Raw genomic sequence first — 14,238 nt, forward strand, 5'->3', positions numbered from 1 at the left:
GATGACCCGTGTGGTTGCTATGGAGACATCTGTGATGCCACATGCGCTCCCAGGATCCCACAGGACGTAGAGCTTCCGAAGTTGGTCGTGTCCAGGGCTGTGCCGGGCAGCAGGTCCACGCTCAAGCCCCTGCTCCCCTCGACAACTTGCTCTAGGCAGAGAGGCGCACAGGGGCTGTCCGTGCAAGGCAGCCCCGGTCCTCCCGCCCTGCCCCAAGGATGTTGCCGGTCGGCAGAGCCAGCCCTCCCGAGAAGCAGAGCATGGTGCCCAACCTGATGGAGAAGGGCCTGATGCTGCTCCAGTGCATGGCCACCCGGGACAACCTGGTCCCGGAGTGGAAGCTCCGCCGGAGACAGCAGTCCCTCAGCAAGTCGGCTCAGGCCATCAGCCGCTTCTACAGGAAGAAGGTGCGGGGTCAGGGAAGGGCGACTGCCGGGCCACGGCACAGCTAATGCGGGGCTGGCCTGCTTCTCGCCCTTGACGGAAGACCTCAGGGCCTGGGCGCCTCACACAGTTTTCCGAGTAGGCTTTGATGATGGACAAAGATGGGCTGATTCCGGCCGTGCAAAGAACTGGCAGCCCGGAAGCCTGGGAGAGAAGGTGGCCTTCCGCCCTAAGCCTTCGGGGGTGGGGCGGCTCGAGAAAGAGCCGAGTAGGGGGAAGAGAGGAGGAGGACGGGGCAGAGCAGCGGGCGGCTCCCGGGTCCACCGCGGGCTCAGGCAGACAGGAGTCGGGCCCCACATGGATGCTGGCAGTTTCTCCAGTGGGAGCGTGTGCCTGTCCTGAAGTCTGCGGTTCCTGGGGACGGGGCAGAGGGCTGTGGTCGGTGCACATGGCTTCCAGGGTCTTGCTGTCCCCACTCCAGCAGGGCGAGTACAAGCAAGGCCCCAGCCCCGAGGACACCAGCTTCACGGCCAAACTGAATGAGCTGAGAAAGGCGTTCCTCGAGCGCCCTGGCTGCCCTCAGTTCAGCACCAAGGCCACGTCCATGTCTCATTATGGTGAGAGCCGCCCACGAGGGGGCCCCCGCGTGGCAACGACCTCCCTCCCAGGAGGAGCGGGTTGACCTTCCCGACCCTGGTCAGCCAGAGCAGCGGCCCGTGGTGGGAACTCCCTGTGCGTGCAGAAGCAGCAGCCGCAGCAGGCCCATGGCCGGAGGCAGGGCTGGGGGAAGGAAAGGCCTCTTGCTTTCCTCTTGTCTCATTCACCAGACTCAGTAGGATTGGGAGCAGGGGAGAGGGAGGAGCTTCAAAATTCTAGAAGCTGCAGGAAAGAGGTCATGAGGCCAAAGATAGGAACAAACCCTGGTAAGGGGCCCAGCCACCGTCTGGGGTGACCTCACGTCGTTCTGACCTGGGAGAGCAAGAGGCTTTGAGAGCAGCCAGGCACTCAGAGGTCACAGGGGACAGTGGCCAGGCCAGGCAGTGCCCCATGCCTCCCAGTTCCTGGGCCTGCACTGGTCCACGTCCCCACACATGGCCTTGTCCTCAGGGACAGGGACATGGAGGCTTAGCGCCTGTGGCTAGCGTGGGGGCCTTGTTCATGTCCGAGCAGGAGCCCTGACCTGTGCGGGCCCTGAGCTCCCCTTTCTCAGGGCTGGAACTTCAGAGAGCAGCCAGTATTCCCGGTCCAGGAATTCTGGCAGCATTGGGATGGGCCGAGGGGCCACATTGTGTCTTACACGCAGTCCACGGGGCCCCCGCCACTGGCGTGATTCCTGATGGCTGGGGAGAGATGGGGTCTGCCCCTCTGGGTAGAAGGGCCTTCTGGAGACTTTGAGGCTGAGCCATGTTTCAGAAGGGAACTCGGGCTCTTCCAGGACCTTCCAGGAGGACCACGAGTTTGCAGAGATTAAGTTGCACCTGGGCTGTTCCCGGTGGGCACAGAAATGGCAGGCAGAGCCGTGGTTCCACTTAGTCGCGGGGTTCAATCCCGTACATCCACCGAGAAAAGTCACCTTTAATCCCACTTGAAGTCGAAAAAGAAAGGAAATCGTCTTCCCTGCCCGGGAGTTCTTAGGAAGATGTGGCCTTCACTGTCCTCAGCAGGTGTGTCTAACCCTCTGCAGGTTCAGCCACCTCGGCCCAGGTGGCTGAGGAGTTATGCACGGGCTCTGATTCCTGGAAGGTGACCCAGGACCCGTCCTGCAGCCAGCGGGCCTCGGACACGAAGGTGGACGGTGAGGGCAGGGCTTGCTGCGCCAGGATGAGCACGGCCCCGGGGTCCTCTCCTTGGCACACAAGCTCTGAGGCCTCGGCCTGCACCTGCCAGGGCCGCTGCTTCCCCCGGGGCTCCCTGATCATGCCCGCATGGGACTCCCTTCCCAGGACCCCCTGCCCGACCCTACGGCCCTTACAGAGGATGCGTCCCTCCGCGAGTAGAACGTGCTGTTCCCACACACAAATGGGCTTGCTTCGGTCTATCCAAAGATGATCTCCGCACACAGAGGTCTGAATGCGAGGAAACCCCACACAAATGTCCAGGCCATGACCCCTGGTGTCCTGGCTCCTACCCTCTGGGGGTCTCCAAGGGCTGTTTTGACTATCTCCCTCCATTTCTCCAACACACACAGGGACAGATGGGGAGGGACGGACGTAGACGGCCAGCAGGAGGAGGTGTGGAGGAGTCCAGCTGGGCAGTGACGGGTTTCCTTGCGGGGTCTTGCGAGGAGGACACCCCCGTGGAAGGCTCCAGGGCAGCTCAGCCCGCAAAGAGTCTGACACCCATGGCTTCTCCACAGGGCACCTCCTTCCCTTTAGTAAGAGTGCCTGTGAGTTCAACTACTTGCGGAAGAGGAGCGAATCCCAGACCATGAGCCCGGTGCCCAGCAGCCCTGTCCTGGCGCGCAGTTACCCGAAGAGGCGGCTACCCTGGTACATCTCGGTCATCCACGAGAAGGTACGGCCGTGGGCGCAGAGCCCTGAGCGGCAGCGCGACCCTGGTGCCCCAGCAGCGTGTCCGGCTTGAGAGGAGGCCCGGCCAGCCCTCTTGTTTGGGTGTCTGCTTAGCTGTCCAAGCAGGTCCCCAGACGCGGCCGAAAAGGACCCCCAGGACCCTCCTTAGGCTCCCATGACTCGGCTCTTTTCCAGACCTTCGGGCCTTCTGGCGGGCCGAGCCGGCGGGGTCTTGTCCCCACCGGCGAGCAGGGGCCGCACGTCTCATGACGTCACCATCCATACCTCTGACCCACCATTTCCACTGAAGAGGATATATTCTTGGAAACAGTAGTGATCGGCTCCGTGAGCAGAGGCCCGCCTGCGAGGTCACCGGCCGTGATGTCACACTCGGCGTCACTGTTGGCGACAGCCCCGCCCACCGGTCATTCCCTCGTGGGCCTTCGGTGTCAGAGTCACTGTGGCCTTAAAGCGAGCAGTCAAGACGTGGGCGTGGGGAGGCGCCGTCTCCTTCCTGCTGTGTTCTCTGGAAGAGTCTGCGTGAGGGGAGGCATGCGGCCCTGAGGCCCCGTGGCCGGGAGAGCCCCCACGGGCCGGGGCTGCCGACTCAGATTCGCTTCCTTGGAAGAGACTCAGGCTTCCTTCTCCCTCTTGCTTCAGTGTAGATAAGCCGTGTTTTTCAAGGAATGCGTCTGCTTCATGTAAACTTTCAGATGGATTCGCCGGAGCCTGTGCCCGACGGTCTCTTCAGACCCGCTCCTGGCTGCAGGGGAGAGAAAGACAGGGCGCAAGCGAGCGCCGCGCCGTGTGGGGCCGCCGGTGGGTGCGCGACGCCCAGGTGTGGCTCCGCGGGCCTAAATGTCACCTTTACTCCCGACGCTCTGCATTTTCTGACAGACGTCGCCGTTTCAGAAGTGCCGTATCCTCTGACTGCTTTCAGGAAAGCCCGAGGCTAGAGTGAAGCGGAGACACGCAGGTCTCTGTCGACCGAAGTTCTTGGCAAACCGCGGGAAGGAGAACGCTCCCTCGTGGGAGGGGGCCGCGGGAGGGGCTTCAGGCTTGGCTGCTCCCAGGAGCTTGGAAGCTGTCCTTAGGGTTCTCTTTCTCTGTCTCCACCTGTTCTGAGCCGGCAGAGGGAGCGCGTCTCCCCTGGAGGCAAGACAACCACCCGCAGCTGGGGCGATGTCCGCTCAGCGGCCCCGGGGGACACGGGGGACACGAGCCTTCCCTTTCCGCAGCCGCCGTCTGCTGTGAGGCAGGTGCATGGGTCTGGATCACCATGGCCCCGGGGGAAGGAGTGTGCTTTCTGCCAAGCTATTTTAGCGTAGTCGCGTACATAATCCCGTGCACCCGTGAGGTCCCCGCGGTCCGGCCACACCTGCCCCTGCCCCCTCCCGCCTCCGCCTGGGCCTCTGCGCCCCCGACCTTGCTGCCCCTCGCTTCTGCCTTAGCCGCAGCTCGTCCCCGGGCCCCTCCGGTGGATGCCCAGCCTGGTCTCCTTGCCTGCCCTGGCCCACGCGTGGGCGGCTGTGAGTCTGTCCTCACCGCAGCTCAGTCTCAATACGCGGCGTTGATATCTTGAAGCTGTGGACTTGAATCTTGATCGTGTTCATTATCGTTCTGTTTGAGCCGCTTTCTCACTTCCTCTGCGCCTTCTGGTTCTCTGACGCACGGGCCTCCCAGGAGCCCAGCACTGCAACCCCAGATATCTGGAGGAGTTCCGAGTTCCTTTCCTTTCCCTCCTGGGACGGTGTGGGGTCCACCGCCGGCCCCAGGGTCTTCCTTTTCTGTGCTCTCTGTTCAAAGTGCTGATGGCGAGTCCTTGTCTCCAAACACGTCATACCCCGTCTCCACCGCTGAGATTATGAGATTAGAAGGGGGAGGGGCAGAGGGTCTGGCTCCCTGACCCGCCCCAGGAGGTGGCTCTCGGAGGTGCTGCTGGCTCGGTGCGGGGCCGTGCGGAAGAACGGTGTCCCCCGCCACGACTGGGGGCTGGCCGGACCCAGGCCTGAAAGGGAGGTGCCTGGAGCCTCTCCCGGCGAGGATTTGGGCCCTGCCTGTGGGCAGGAGTGGCCGGGATGTCAGGGTCTGCTCTTTGTGGGCTCGGAGATGTGGCTGTGCCGGTGCCCAGAGAGGGCGGGGGGTCGGGGGAGCCCGTGCGGCACCCAGGGGCTGCCCGTGCTTTTGTGCCCAGGATCACTGCCTGCTGTCGCTGGGGGAGGAGGTGAAGCGCCTGTCCGAGCTGGAGCTGCGGCTGCGGAAGAAAGAGGAGGAGGTCCTGGCCCTCCAGGAGGAGAGGGAGGCCTTGAAGAGGCAGCTGAAGTGCCTCCTGAAAAGCAAAGGCCAGGAGACATTTGTGTGCCAGTGTGTGAGGGTGAGTAGGGGCCGAGCCGCAGGCTCTGCTCCCAGTCGCCCGAAGGTCCTGGTGGCCACAGGCCCCTGGCTAAGGCCCCATCATCCCAGAAGGTTGCCACGTTCTCGTGGGAGCTCAGATCCCTGTGCTAGGCTGCCAGCTTGCTCTCACGCCTGGGACAGGTCATGTCGCTCTCTGGGCTCACTTTCCTCACCTATAAGATGAGGGCCGGCCCCTCTGAGATCCTGGAGGTCGAAAGGCCCTCAGCAGCTGAAGTCTCCAGCCCTGGCTTAGCCATGGTCCCTGTGGGCATGGTGGCCCGGATTCACCCCATCTGTTCTGGCTGCCGGGTGCTCAGGGTCCTTGCGTATAAAGCAGGGAGAGGGGAGCTGCCCCTCCCCAGGTCTGGGCAGAGGACTGAATGAGGCAGGTCCTGGGGTGGGGGTGGGGGGCAGTCAGTCACCTGGTCTTTCTAAAACCTGATTTCCTTCATACCTGGGGATACACCCTGGCATTAGGCCAGGGGCACACATGAGGTGGGGTGGGGCCTGAGATCACCACATAATCCCCATGATGCCACCCGAGAAAGCTGCCGCACACACGGATGGCATCATACGGGGCGGGGGGGGCGGGGCAGAGGTAGCAGGCGTTTGAAGAGGCCTGGGAGCATCACTTGCCTTCACTGTTCCCGGGCCTCTGGGGGCTGTCAGAGAGGCGTGAGCCCACACTGAGCCTGCAGGGACAGGCGGCGGGGCCCTAGCAGGCCGGCCCTCCGCTCTTGGAACAAAGCAGGGCTGCCCACTGCTGCAAGGCTGTTCTCTCGGGCTGATCCAGGGCAGCCAGAAACCACACTGTTCCCAGGGCTGCCCCTTGGCTGGTCACCATCCCCCCGGCAGGGCCCCTCTGTAGGTCAACACCCACTTTCTCACCAAGACAGTGCCCTTGGGAGGAAGACACCGGGTCCCCCTTTCCCCGGCAATGTGGAGAGGCTACTGTCTCCTTGCAGAAGGACAGGTCTCAGCAGGTCACCTGGGGGAGCTGAGGGCGCACTTCGGAACCCTGGGGCTCATGCGGACTCTTCCAGGACCCTGTGCCAAAGCCCGCTGGGAGGCTGAGCATCCTGAAGACCTTCTTCAGAGATGAGGAGTTGCTGCAGCGCTGGAGGCAGGTGCGGGCCGGCTGGACCCTGGGCGGGCAGGCGGGGCCCCGGGCTAGCTGTCCGGGGCTGCTGCACGATGCTGGTGTGCTCCCTGCAGCTCCGAACATCGGCCTCAACCACGCCTGCGGGAACCAGACGCAGGGGGGCGGGGCAGCTCCCAGAAAAGGGACTCCAGCCCTCCTGCCCCAGGGAGGCCGGGCAGTGGTGGTCTCCAGAGACTGTCGAGGCAGTGGGCAGTGTGCTCCCTCGCCCCTGCACTCCTGCCCAGGACCCCCTCCCTCCCCCAGTGTCAGGAGGAGTCTGCCCTGATCTGCCGAGGCAAGGACCTGGACAACATTGGCGTCCAAGAGGAAGAGGCTGCAGGCGCGGAGGCAGAGGCAGCGGAGGACGAGGAAGGGAAGGGCCCAGCAGGCAGGAAGGGGGCTGCACCCAAGGAGGGGGGTGAGGAGCAGGAGCAGCTGGAGGAGGAGGAGGAGGAGGTGGAGGAGGAGGAGGAGGAGGAGCTGGAGCTGGAGCTGGAGGAGAAGGAGGAGGAGGAGGAGGACCAGTGCAGGCGGAGCTCCCGCTCCCTGGAGGAGGCTTTTGAGCAGGAGCTGATAGCCCAGCTGGAGGGGTACGAGCAGGTGATCCAGGAGTTCCAGGCAGACCTGGAGATCACCAGGACCAGATACTCGCTCGCAACAGGTGGGGCGCTGGGGGCCCTGGGGCCCCCGGAGGGAGGGAGGCCCGGGGGACTGAGGGACCCAGGCAGGAGGCAGCCGCCCTCCGCCTGGGGCTACAGAGCCCGTCTGTCTCGGCGTCCCAGCCCCCCGCCCTCTCTCTCCTCCTCCCCACGCCTCACGCAGGGGCCATCGCATCTTTACAACGCCAAGTGGATTTCCAGGAAGCCCAGCTGCAGACGCTGAGCACGGAGAATGAGAGCCTGCGGAAGGAGCTCCGGGAGCGGAAGGAACAGTTACAGGCCATGTCCAACAAGGTGGCCGTGCCCCTGTCACGCAGCGGGCACCAGCAGCCCCACCCACCCCCGCCATCCTGAGCCGGGACGGCCCGTCCTGGGTCACACACGCCCCCTGGCCCTGCACTGCCCACTGGCCCGCACGGTCCTCCCTGGCCTGCTTGGCTCCTGGCCATCTCACCAGCATCTCCGCATGCTCGGGTCCCGGGGGTTAAGCACATGCCGGTCCCCCGAGCCCCGCCTTTGCTAAGCGTTTTGTTTTATCGAAGTTATTCATGAGCACAGCCTAAAAAGTGAAATAATCTCACGGGTTTGTCATCCAACAGGGGCGTGTCCCATCCTGGCCCCTCTCGTGTGCCCAGCCCCCTGGGCCGACTGCTCTCAATTCTTCCTTAGGAATCACTTTGCAGGTCTCCAGATGGCATGCTTCTAATGTCCATCCTGGAATATTCTCCAGCCTCGCACGGTCTAGTGCTTCCCTCCCCCTCCCTGGGGCCCCCAGCACAAGGAGGTCAGCCCCCCGCCAGTGCCGTCCCACCACGATGGGGTGCCCGGGGTAGGGCTGTCAGCAGCTCATGCCCATCTGGGACTCAGATACGGGTTTTGCCGAACAGGATTAAGGTTTCTTTTCTTTTCTGATCTACTCCTGTGTTTTCACTGGAGCGCATCCTGCAGAAGTCTTCTGGTGAAAGAATGATTGTGTGTAAACTTGAGGGACACACATTCTGCTAATGTCCTTATTGTACACATCAATAGAATTTGGTGGGATACCAAACCGCAGCCGGGAGAGCACTTTGCATCCGCAGTGAAGGCGCTGCCCGTGCGCCCTCGCAGCAGGGGCTGCTGGGGGAAGCCCTGCACGTTCCCAACTCTGGCTTGCCTGGGATTGCGGTCTGGGTCCGCTGCTGCCTCTACAGAAAACCGCGGGGCTCTGTCTTTGTCCCAGGTGTCCTGAAACTCCTCTCTGGAAGTTTACATTGTTTATTTTGTTTTTTTTTTTCCCCTCTGTCTTGTTTCTTGAACCCTCCTCCTGGAGTCCCCGGGCCCCTGTACCTCCTCCTCTTGCTGTCTGCTCCCTCCTGCTCCCCATCTCCGGGTCATCTGCTCTACAGCCCACGTTCCCGGCACTTTACCCAGCCAGCCCCTGTGCTCTGCCTTCTCCCACGGACGGCTTCTGAGCTCTGCCCGTTCTCTGAACGTCCTTTCGTTTCACGATTCAGTGTCTTGTCTGTCCCTTACGGAACACTCACCACAGCTGGGCTCGACCTCCCCAACCTTTGTAATCCTCTGCGATTGCCCTGCGTCGCTGTCTTGGTGTCTGTCATTCCTGAGAGAGCCTCACTCGTGCCAGAGCTGAGTGGGGTCTCTGAGCACATGGTAGGAAGTTTGTGCTTCACACGCATGGGCACGTGTGGGCCGAGCGTTTGAAGGTGGTCTTGTTAGTTCTTCCGGGAACCTGGAAATTTCTTGCCTAGAATGAGAAGGCCTAGCTACTGGTGTTCTGGGAGCCAAAACGGGAAGACAGCATGGGCGTCCACATTTGGCACCCGCATCCCCCCTCTGGAGCCTGGGGGGTCCACCCTCCCCTGAGCCTGGCACCTCTGCAGCCAGAGACCCTCTGCTGTGCCCCCAACATCCAGCCTCCTGATACGTGACCATGGTGCAGGCTCCTGGCCATCCCGGCAGGGACTGGTCGGCAGCTCTCAGTTTCTGGAAAAGTCCCACCAATCCTCCCCACATTAGACTCCAGATCCAGAAGCACTGGGATTTCTGAGATTTAGGGACCAGAAGAGTGAGCTGGGCTTGTTTTCGACTCCCGCCCCTGCTGGCTGAGGATCTGGCCTTCCAGGCCCTGCTCTCCAGCTCTCCATGTGTTTGCTGTCTTCCCCTCTTCCCGGCCGGCAGAAATCCCGCTGCTTTCACCGTGCTGAGGCTCAGGGAGAAAAGCTGGACGCCAGCGCTCTGTGTCCCCTTGCGCCCAAGTCCCCTGAGCCAACCCCCGTCTGCCTTCCAGTTCTCCAACCTCAGGGAAGACAAGAAGCTCAAAGAGATGACGGGCATCATCGAGAAGGACAACCTTCTTCTCCGCCAGGTGACCGCCAGGTGGCCGCCAGGTGTGGTTGAACAGCCCGGCCGCTGTTCTGGCCGTCAGTCCTGACGGCGCCGGCAAGACGAGCGGGAAAGCCCTTGGCAGGGGCCCCGACTGCGGCAGCCCCCCGGGCCGGGAAGCGCGCGCTCCCGCAGCCCCTCCGCCGTCGCTGGCTCCAGACCGACCGGGGGTCCGTGAACGTCGGCTGCCTTTTCTCGGGAGGGGCGGGCGGGGACGCAGGCGACCCGTTTGGGCCGAGGGGCCAACTCCCTGGCCCTCCCCGGCTCCCTGCAGCAAGTGTCGGAGCTGCAGAGCCAACTGGACAAGCAGGAGCGCGCCATGGCGGAGTACGACGCCAAGGTCAGCCAGCTGCAGGCGCAGGTGAGCCAGAACCAGAACCACCTGCAGAGACGGAAGTGGCTGCAGGAGGAGATGCTGAGCAAGAACGAACTGATCCAGCAGGCCGAGCAGCAGGCGCGCGTGGCCCTGGAGAGCGCCCAGTCCCGGGTAGGCCCCGCCCCTCCGCCCCGCCCCGCCCCGCCCCGCCCCGCGGGAGGCCACCGCGCGCCGGGTGGGCGTGGCCGTGCGCGGGGAGGGCGGGGCATCGGCGCGCTCCTCCTCCTAGCCCCGCCCCCGCACGGGGGAGGCGCTCCGGGAACTCCGGCAGGGAGCGCGAAGGGGTGCTGGGGCTCGCACAGCTTGCGGGGTGGCGGGAGGGGGCCCCGAGGCCGGGCGGACCGCGTCCGGCTTGCGCCGTGAGGGGCACGAGGGTTGGGGTAGCCGGCCTGGAAGGAGCGCTCCGGGGCCGGGCGCGCGGGGCAACGCCGTCTGTTTGTCGTCCTCGGGGAGCGCGCGTGGGTCCGGCGCGGCTCCGGGCGGCTCCGGGCAGCTTCCCGACCCGTCGGACGGTGCTGGGAAGCCGGGGTTCGTAGCGTCCTCGCTGCTCACACAAGAGCCTGCAGCTGGAGGGGCGAGGAACCCTCCAGCCCCCTGGAGCTGCGCGGGGGTGCCGCTGGGGTGCGGAGAGCCCCACCCCGTGTCGCAGCCCCCATGCTGCAGGCCAGCAGAAGCACAGAGGCGCAGGGCCGTCGGGCGGGAAGGAAATCAGCCAAGAGCCGACCCGATCCAGAATCCAAAAACCAGAAAAGAGAAAGTCCTGTGCCCGGAGGTTTTCGCAGGGACACCTCCCCCTCCAGTGCCTGCTGTGGCAGGGCGTGATTGCCCCACTCCCGCAGGGGCCAGCCTCCCGGTGGGTAGCTTGGCAGCATCACCCAGGGCCCACTCGCTCTCCTAAAACTGTTTGGGATCATCCGGTGGTCCCCCTGTCAGAGTGTGGGTGAGGCGTAGTGGCCCCCTCTGGTTCTCTCTGGAGTCTGATAGTGCCTGGAAGGCCGTGTTGAGAAAGTTTATGGGGCAGGTCTGGGGGCTGCAGGGAGTGGTGCCATGCCGTGACCCATGAGTAACGCCTGAGACAGCCCGCGCCGTGGGGCACTGTGGCTGGACACCCAGGTGACCGTCACCCCTGCCCAGCAGGAGTCACCTCCCAGTACAGGGGGCAAGGCCCCCCATTCCCTCGGTAACCCCTACACCCCATAGGGAAGAGCTCAGAGCTAGCCTCAATCCACATTGGAAAGAAAGGAAGCCCCCTCCCCATCCAAGATCCAGGGGCTCCTAACACGCCCTCTGTCACTTCAACGCTGTCCCGGGGCAAAGTGGACTGGCCTTCAGCCCTATGGAGGCGGGGCAGGCTCCCTGGAGGCTGGCTCCCACGTGGCACTTGTGCATTGTCAGGGCTTCTGTTCATGAGGAACTTGGGGGACCCGTCTGAGTGCTTCTGGGGCACAGATTGGAGGAGGTGGGCTGGGACACGGCACTCGCACGACGATGCTGTCGGCAGCTACACTAGACAGCTAGACAGCTAGACTAGACAGCAGCTCCGTCCTAGTTAACGCCTGGTTACCGCCTGGCTCCTGGCTGGCTAATGCAAACATGGTTCTTGCACTGACTCCAAGCGCGAACTGCCTCACCCTCCCGAGAGCAGGAGGAAGGGCTTGGAGGACACTGGGACAGAGGGACGACCGATGGAGGGCCTGGTGTTCCCTTCGCTGCTAACAGTGAGGGGCTCATCCACTGGCAGGGTGTTCCCCGGGGGCATCACAGAGTCTCCCCCTGGGGCAGGAAGGGCCTGCCAGTGCCCTTGGGGACAGGATGGCCTGGGGACGCTTTGAAGACCTTGTACTGCTTTTTTCTCTTTTTTTGTACAGGTTTACTTCTTCAATTAAAAAAAAAAAAAAAGGTAGTAGAAAGTCTTAAAGACTGAGTGCCCAGTGCCCTGGGTCTGGGTTTTGATCGGGCACCTTCTAGCTCACAGGTGGACCTGCGGCCCCTCCAAACACTTCCATTTCCTAAAGCTGTGAAGAGTGAGGACAGACCTACCGTCTGGAAGGCTTCCCTCAGGGGTGGGCGTGACTGGCTCCCCGCTTGCCTTTGCTCACAGCTTGAGAGACTGAGAAACAAGATCATCCAGGCCACCTTCAGCACCTCCGGGGCCAAGTCTTTTGCTACTGAGATCTCCGACAATGACGTTCTAGAAGCTTTGCAGGTAACCGGCACTGGGCTGCCTCCTGGTCCCTGAGGCTGTCTCCAGGGTGCCCCTTGCTGATCTGTGGCTGGGGACTGAGGGGACCCCCATTCTTGTCCTGGCTGTGTCACCATTCACTGCGTACCCCGGGATCATCCTTGCTCTCAGCTTGGGGAGAGGGGACCAGATCTCCCTCTGGTGAGGCTGCGCTGCTCTCAGCATTCAGCTCCGGGGTGCAGTGGGGACGGGGCCAAGCTGCTGAGGTCCCGGAGATTCGCCAGCAGCAGGAGCACCCCCCCCCACCAGCTTCTGTCCTCGTTGGGGGGTGCTTCTTAGGACCTCAGCAGGACCCGGACACGGCCCCCCCTCCCTGGCCTTGGTTCAGGCTGTCATCTCGCTGACCCCAAGCACAGGCCTCACAGCGGGAGGGGGGTAGGAGAAACAGTGCAGGCTTTGGGGCTGGCAGGAGCAAGCCCCCCACCTCCGTGGGCCTCGGCTGACAAGCGGTGGGCTGCCTCTTGGGTTTGCTGAGCCCTAAAGCCGCCCTCTGCACATGGGAGAGAGCCCGTCTGCCTTCTGGGCACCGCGTTGGGGGCGGGGATCTGGGAGAAGAGCCCCCGACTGTCACGTGCTCTGCACAGGGCCCCATGGATTGTCCTTAGGGGCCGCTTCTGTCCCCGCGCTCCGAGCCTCCCATGGCACGGCCTGTGCCTCAGCAGGTGCCTATGACCTTCCGGCACCCCCCCCCCCCCCCGTTTCCCCGAGCCTGATTTGCTTCCTCTGTGTCGTGGGGTGGGGCCCTGTAGGGTAGCAACAGCCTGGTGGGGGGACCTGCAAGACGACCTGGGGCGGGGCTGCTGCCGCCAGGCTCCTGTTGCTTGGTGTGGAGCGAGCCACGGGAGGAGTCATCAGGAGCCCCCAGTAGCCAGGAAAGAAGCCCTTCCCCCTGCTGGACACCAAACAGTGATGCGCCAAAGCAGGAGAGGTGAGGGAGGGGCCGGCCATCTCCCTGTGTGCGGGACAGACTCGATGGCCTCTGAGCTCTCTTGGTCTGGGCGGCTCCACATTCTTGGAGGACGTAAGTGGAGCTGGCGCTGCTTCAGGGGAGAGGGGACTCCCACCCGCCTGTGGCAGCCATCTCTTCCCAACTCTGAATTCTGTGGCTTCATCTCGGGCGTGGGCTCAGCCCCGGTGCGGGTGTTTCCAGCCCAGAAGTTAGCAAACACTACAGACCAGAGCTCTCCCCGCTGGAGAACAGAGCCACGGTCCGTGCACACCATTGCTGCGGGCCAGCCGCCCTCATGGGGGGAGAGGCAGGGTCCCTGCAGCCTTGGGCTCATCTCTGTTGCAGAGGATCATCTCTGAGAGAGCCGACTACTACAATCAGCTCAAACAGAAAGGCGTCAGAGTGCCTCCCCTGCAGCAGACAGAGGCCCTGTCCTCCCTGAACAAGTCCAAGAAGACCACTTCCAAGTAGATGCAGCCCGGGCCCCCAGACGCCGCCTGCCCGCCCAGTGGACGTGGGGACCCAGCTCAGGGCCACCCCTGTGTGGCCTGGCCTTTTCGCTTAGAATTAAACTCTGTCCTTGGCCATGGACTCAGCTCTTCCTTCTCTGGGGACTTATGGGGGCCTGGGGGACAAACACACTGCCCCCCTTCCTGGGGAGACCCCCACACTGAGCCAGGGCCCACGCCCGAGACCTCAGGTTTGGGAGGCCTGAGACTCGGTGCCCATCCGCTCTCTCCCTCCCCCTGCTGCACAAACCCACGAGGTGGGGGCTCCCCTGGCTGGGGCACGGCTTGGACCGGTTTGGAAGACGGTGGCGGCCGTTTTCGACGCCTGTTCCCGTCACTGCTGCGGGAGTGAAAGCTCTAGGAGGCCACGCACCCTGATCTGCGCGTTTGCCCGGTCTGCGTCCCGCACCTCGCAGGTTCGCGGCCCCCCGACGCGCTGAACGCCGGCACCCGAGCGCGGCGGCTGGTCTCGGCCCCCACCTCCGCCAGCCTGTGCACGCAGCCGGCCTTTCCCGCTTCGCGCTCGCCGCGGGCCCAGTGCGGGAGCCGAGGAACAGCGGGGACTCCCGCGCAGGCTCCCCGGGGGCGCCGGGCTGGGCGGCCTCGTCGGTCGGAGCAGAGCCGGGAGGCTCCAGGGCCCGCTTCTGCACCAGTGCCCGGCACCCGCGCGGTCTGGGGGTGGCCCGGCCCCC

At 63.9% G+C, this 14,238-nt stretch overlaps 1 protein-coding gene across 1 annotated transcript; it reads left to right on the forward strand.

The window, feature by feature from the left end:
* Positions 1 to 218: 218 nt before the first annotated feature.
* On the forward strand, positions 219 to 13,614 carry CCDC27 (coiled-coil domain containing 27). Its single transcript, XM_059376280.1, has 13 exons — positions 219 to 407; positions 866 to 1,001; positions 2,069 to 2,179; positions 2,741 to 2,898; positions 5,089 to 5,319; positions 6,332 to 6,415; positions 6,694 to 6,747; positions 6,844 to 7,090; positions 7,252 to 7,382; positions 9,376 to 9,453; positions 9,745 to 9,957; positions 11,948 to 12,052; positions 13,383 to 13,614. The coding sequence occupies exons 1-13, from the start codon at positions 219 to 221 to the stop codon at positions 13,506 to 13,508; spliced, it is 1,863 nt and encodes a 620-aa protein (XP_059232263.1). The 3' UTR covers positions 13,509 to 13,614.
* Positions 13,615 to 14,238: the final 624 nt, after the last annotated feature.

This window comes from Mustela nigripes, chromosome 14, assembly GCF_022355385.1.
Source record: "Mustela nigripes isolate SB6536 chromosome 14, MUSNIG.SB6536, whole genome shotgun sequence".
Lineage (NCBI taxonomy): Eukaryota > Metazoa > Chordata > Mammalia > Carnivora > Mustelidae > Mustela > Mustela nigripes.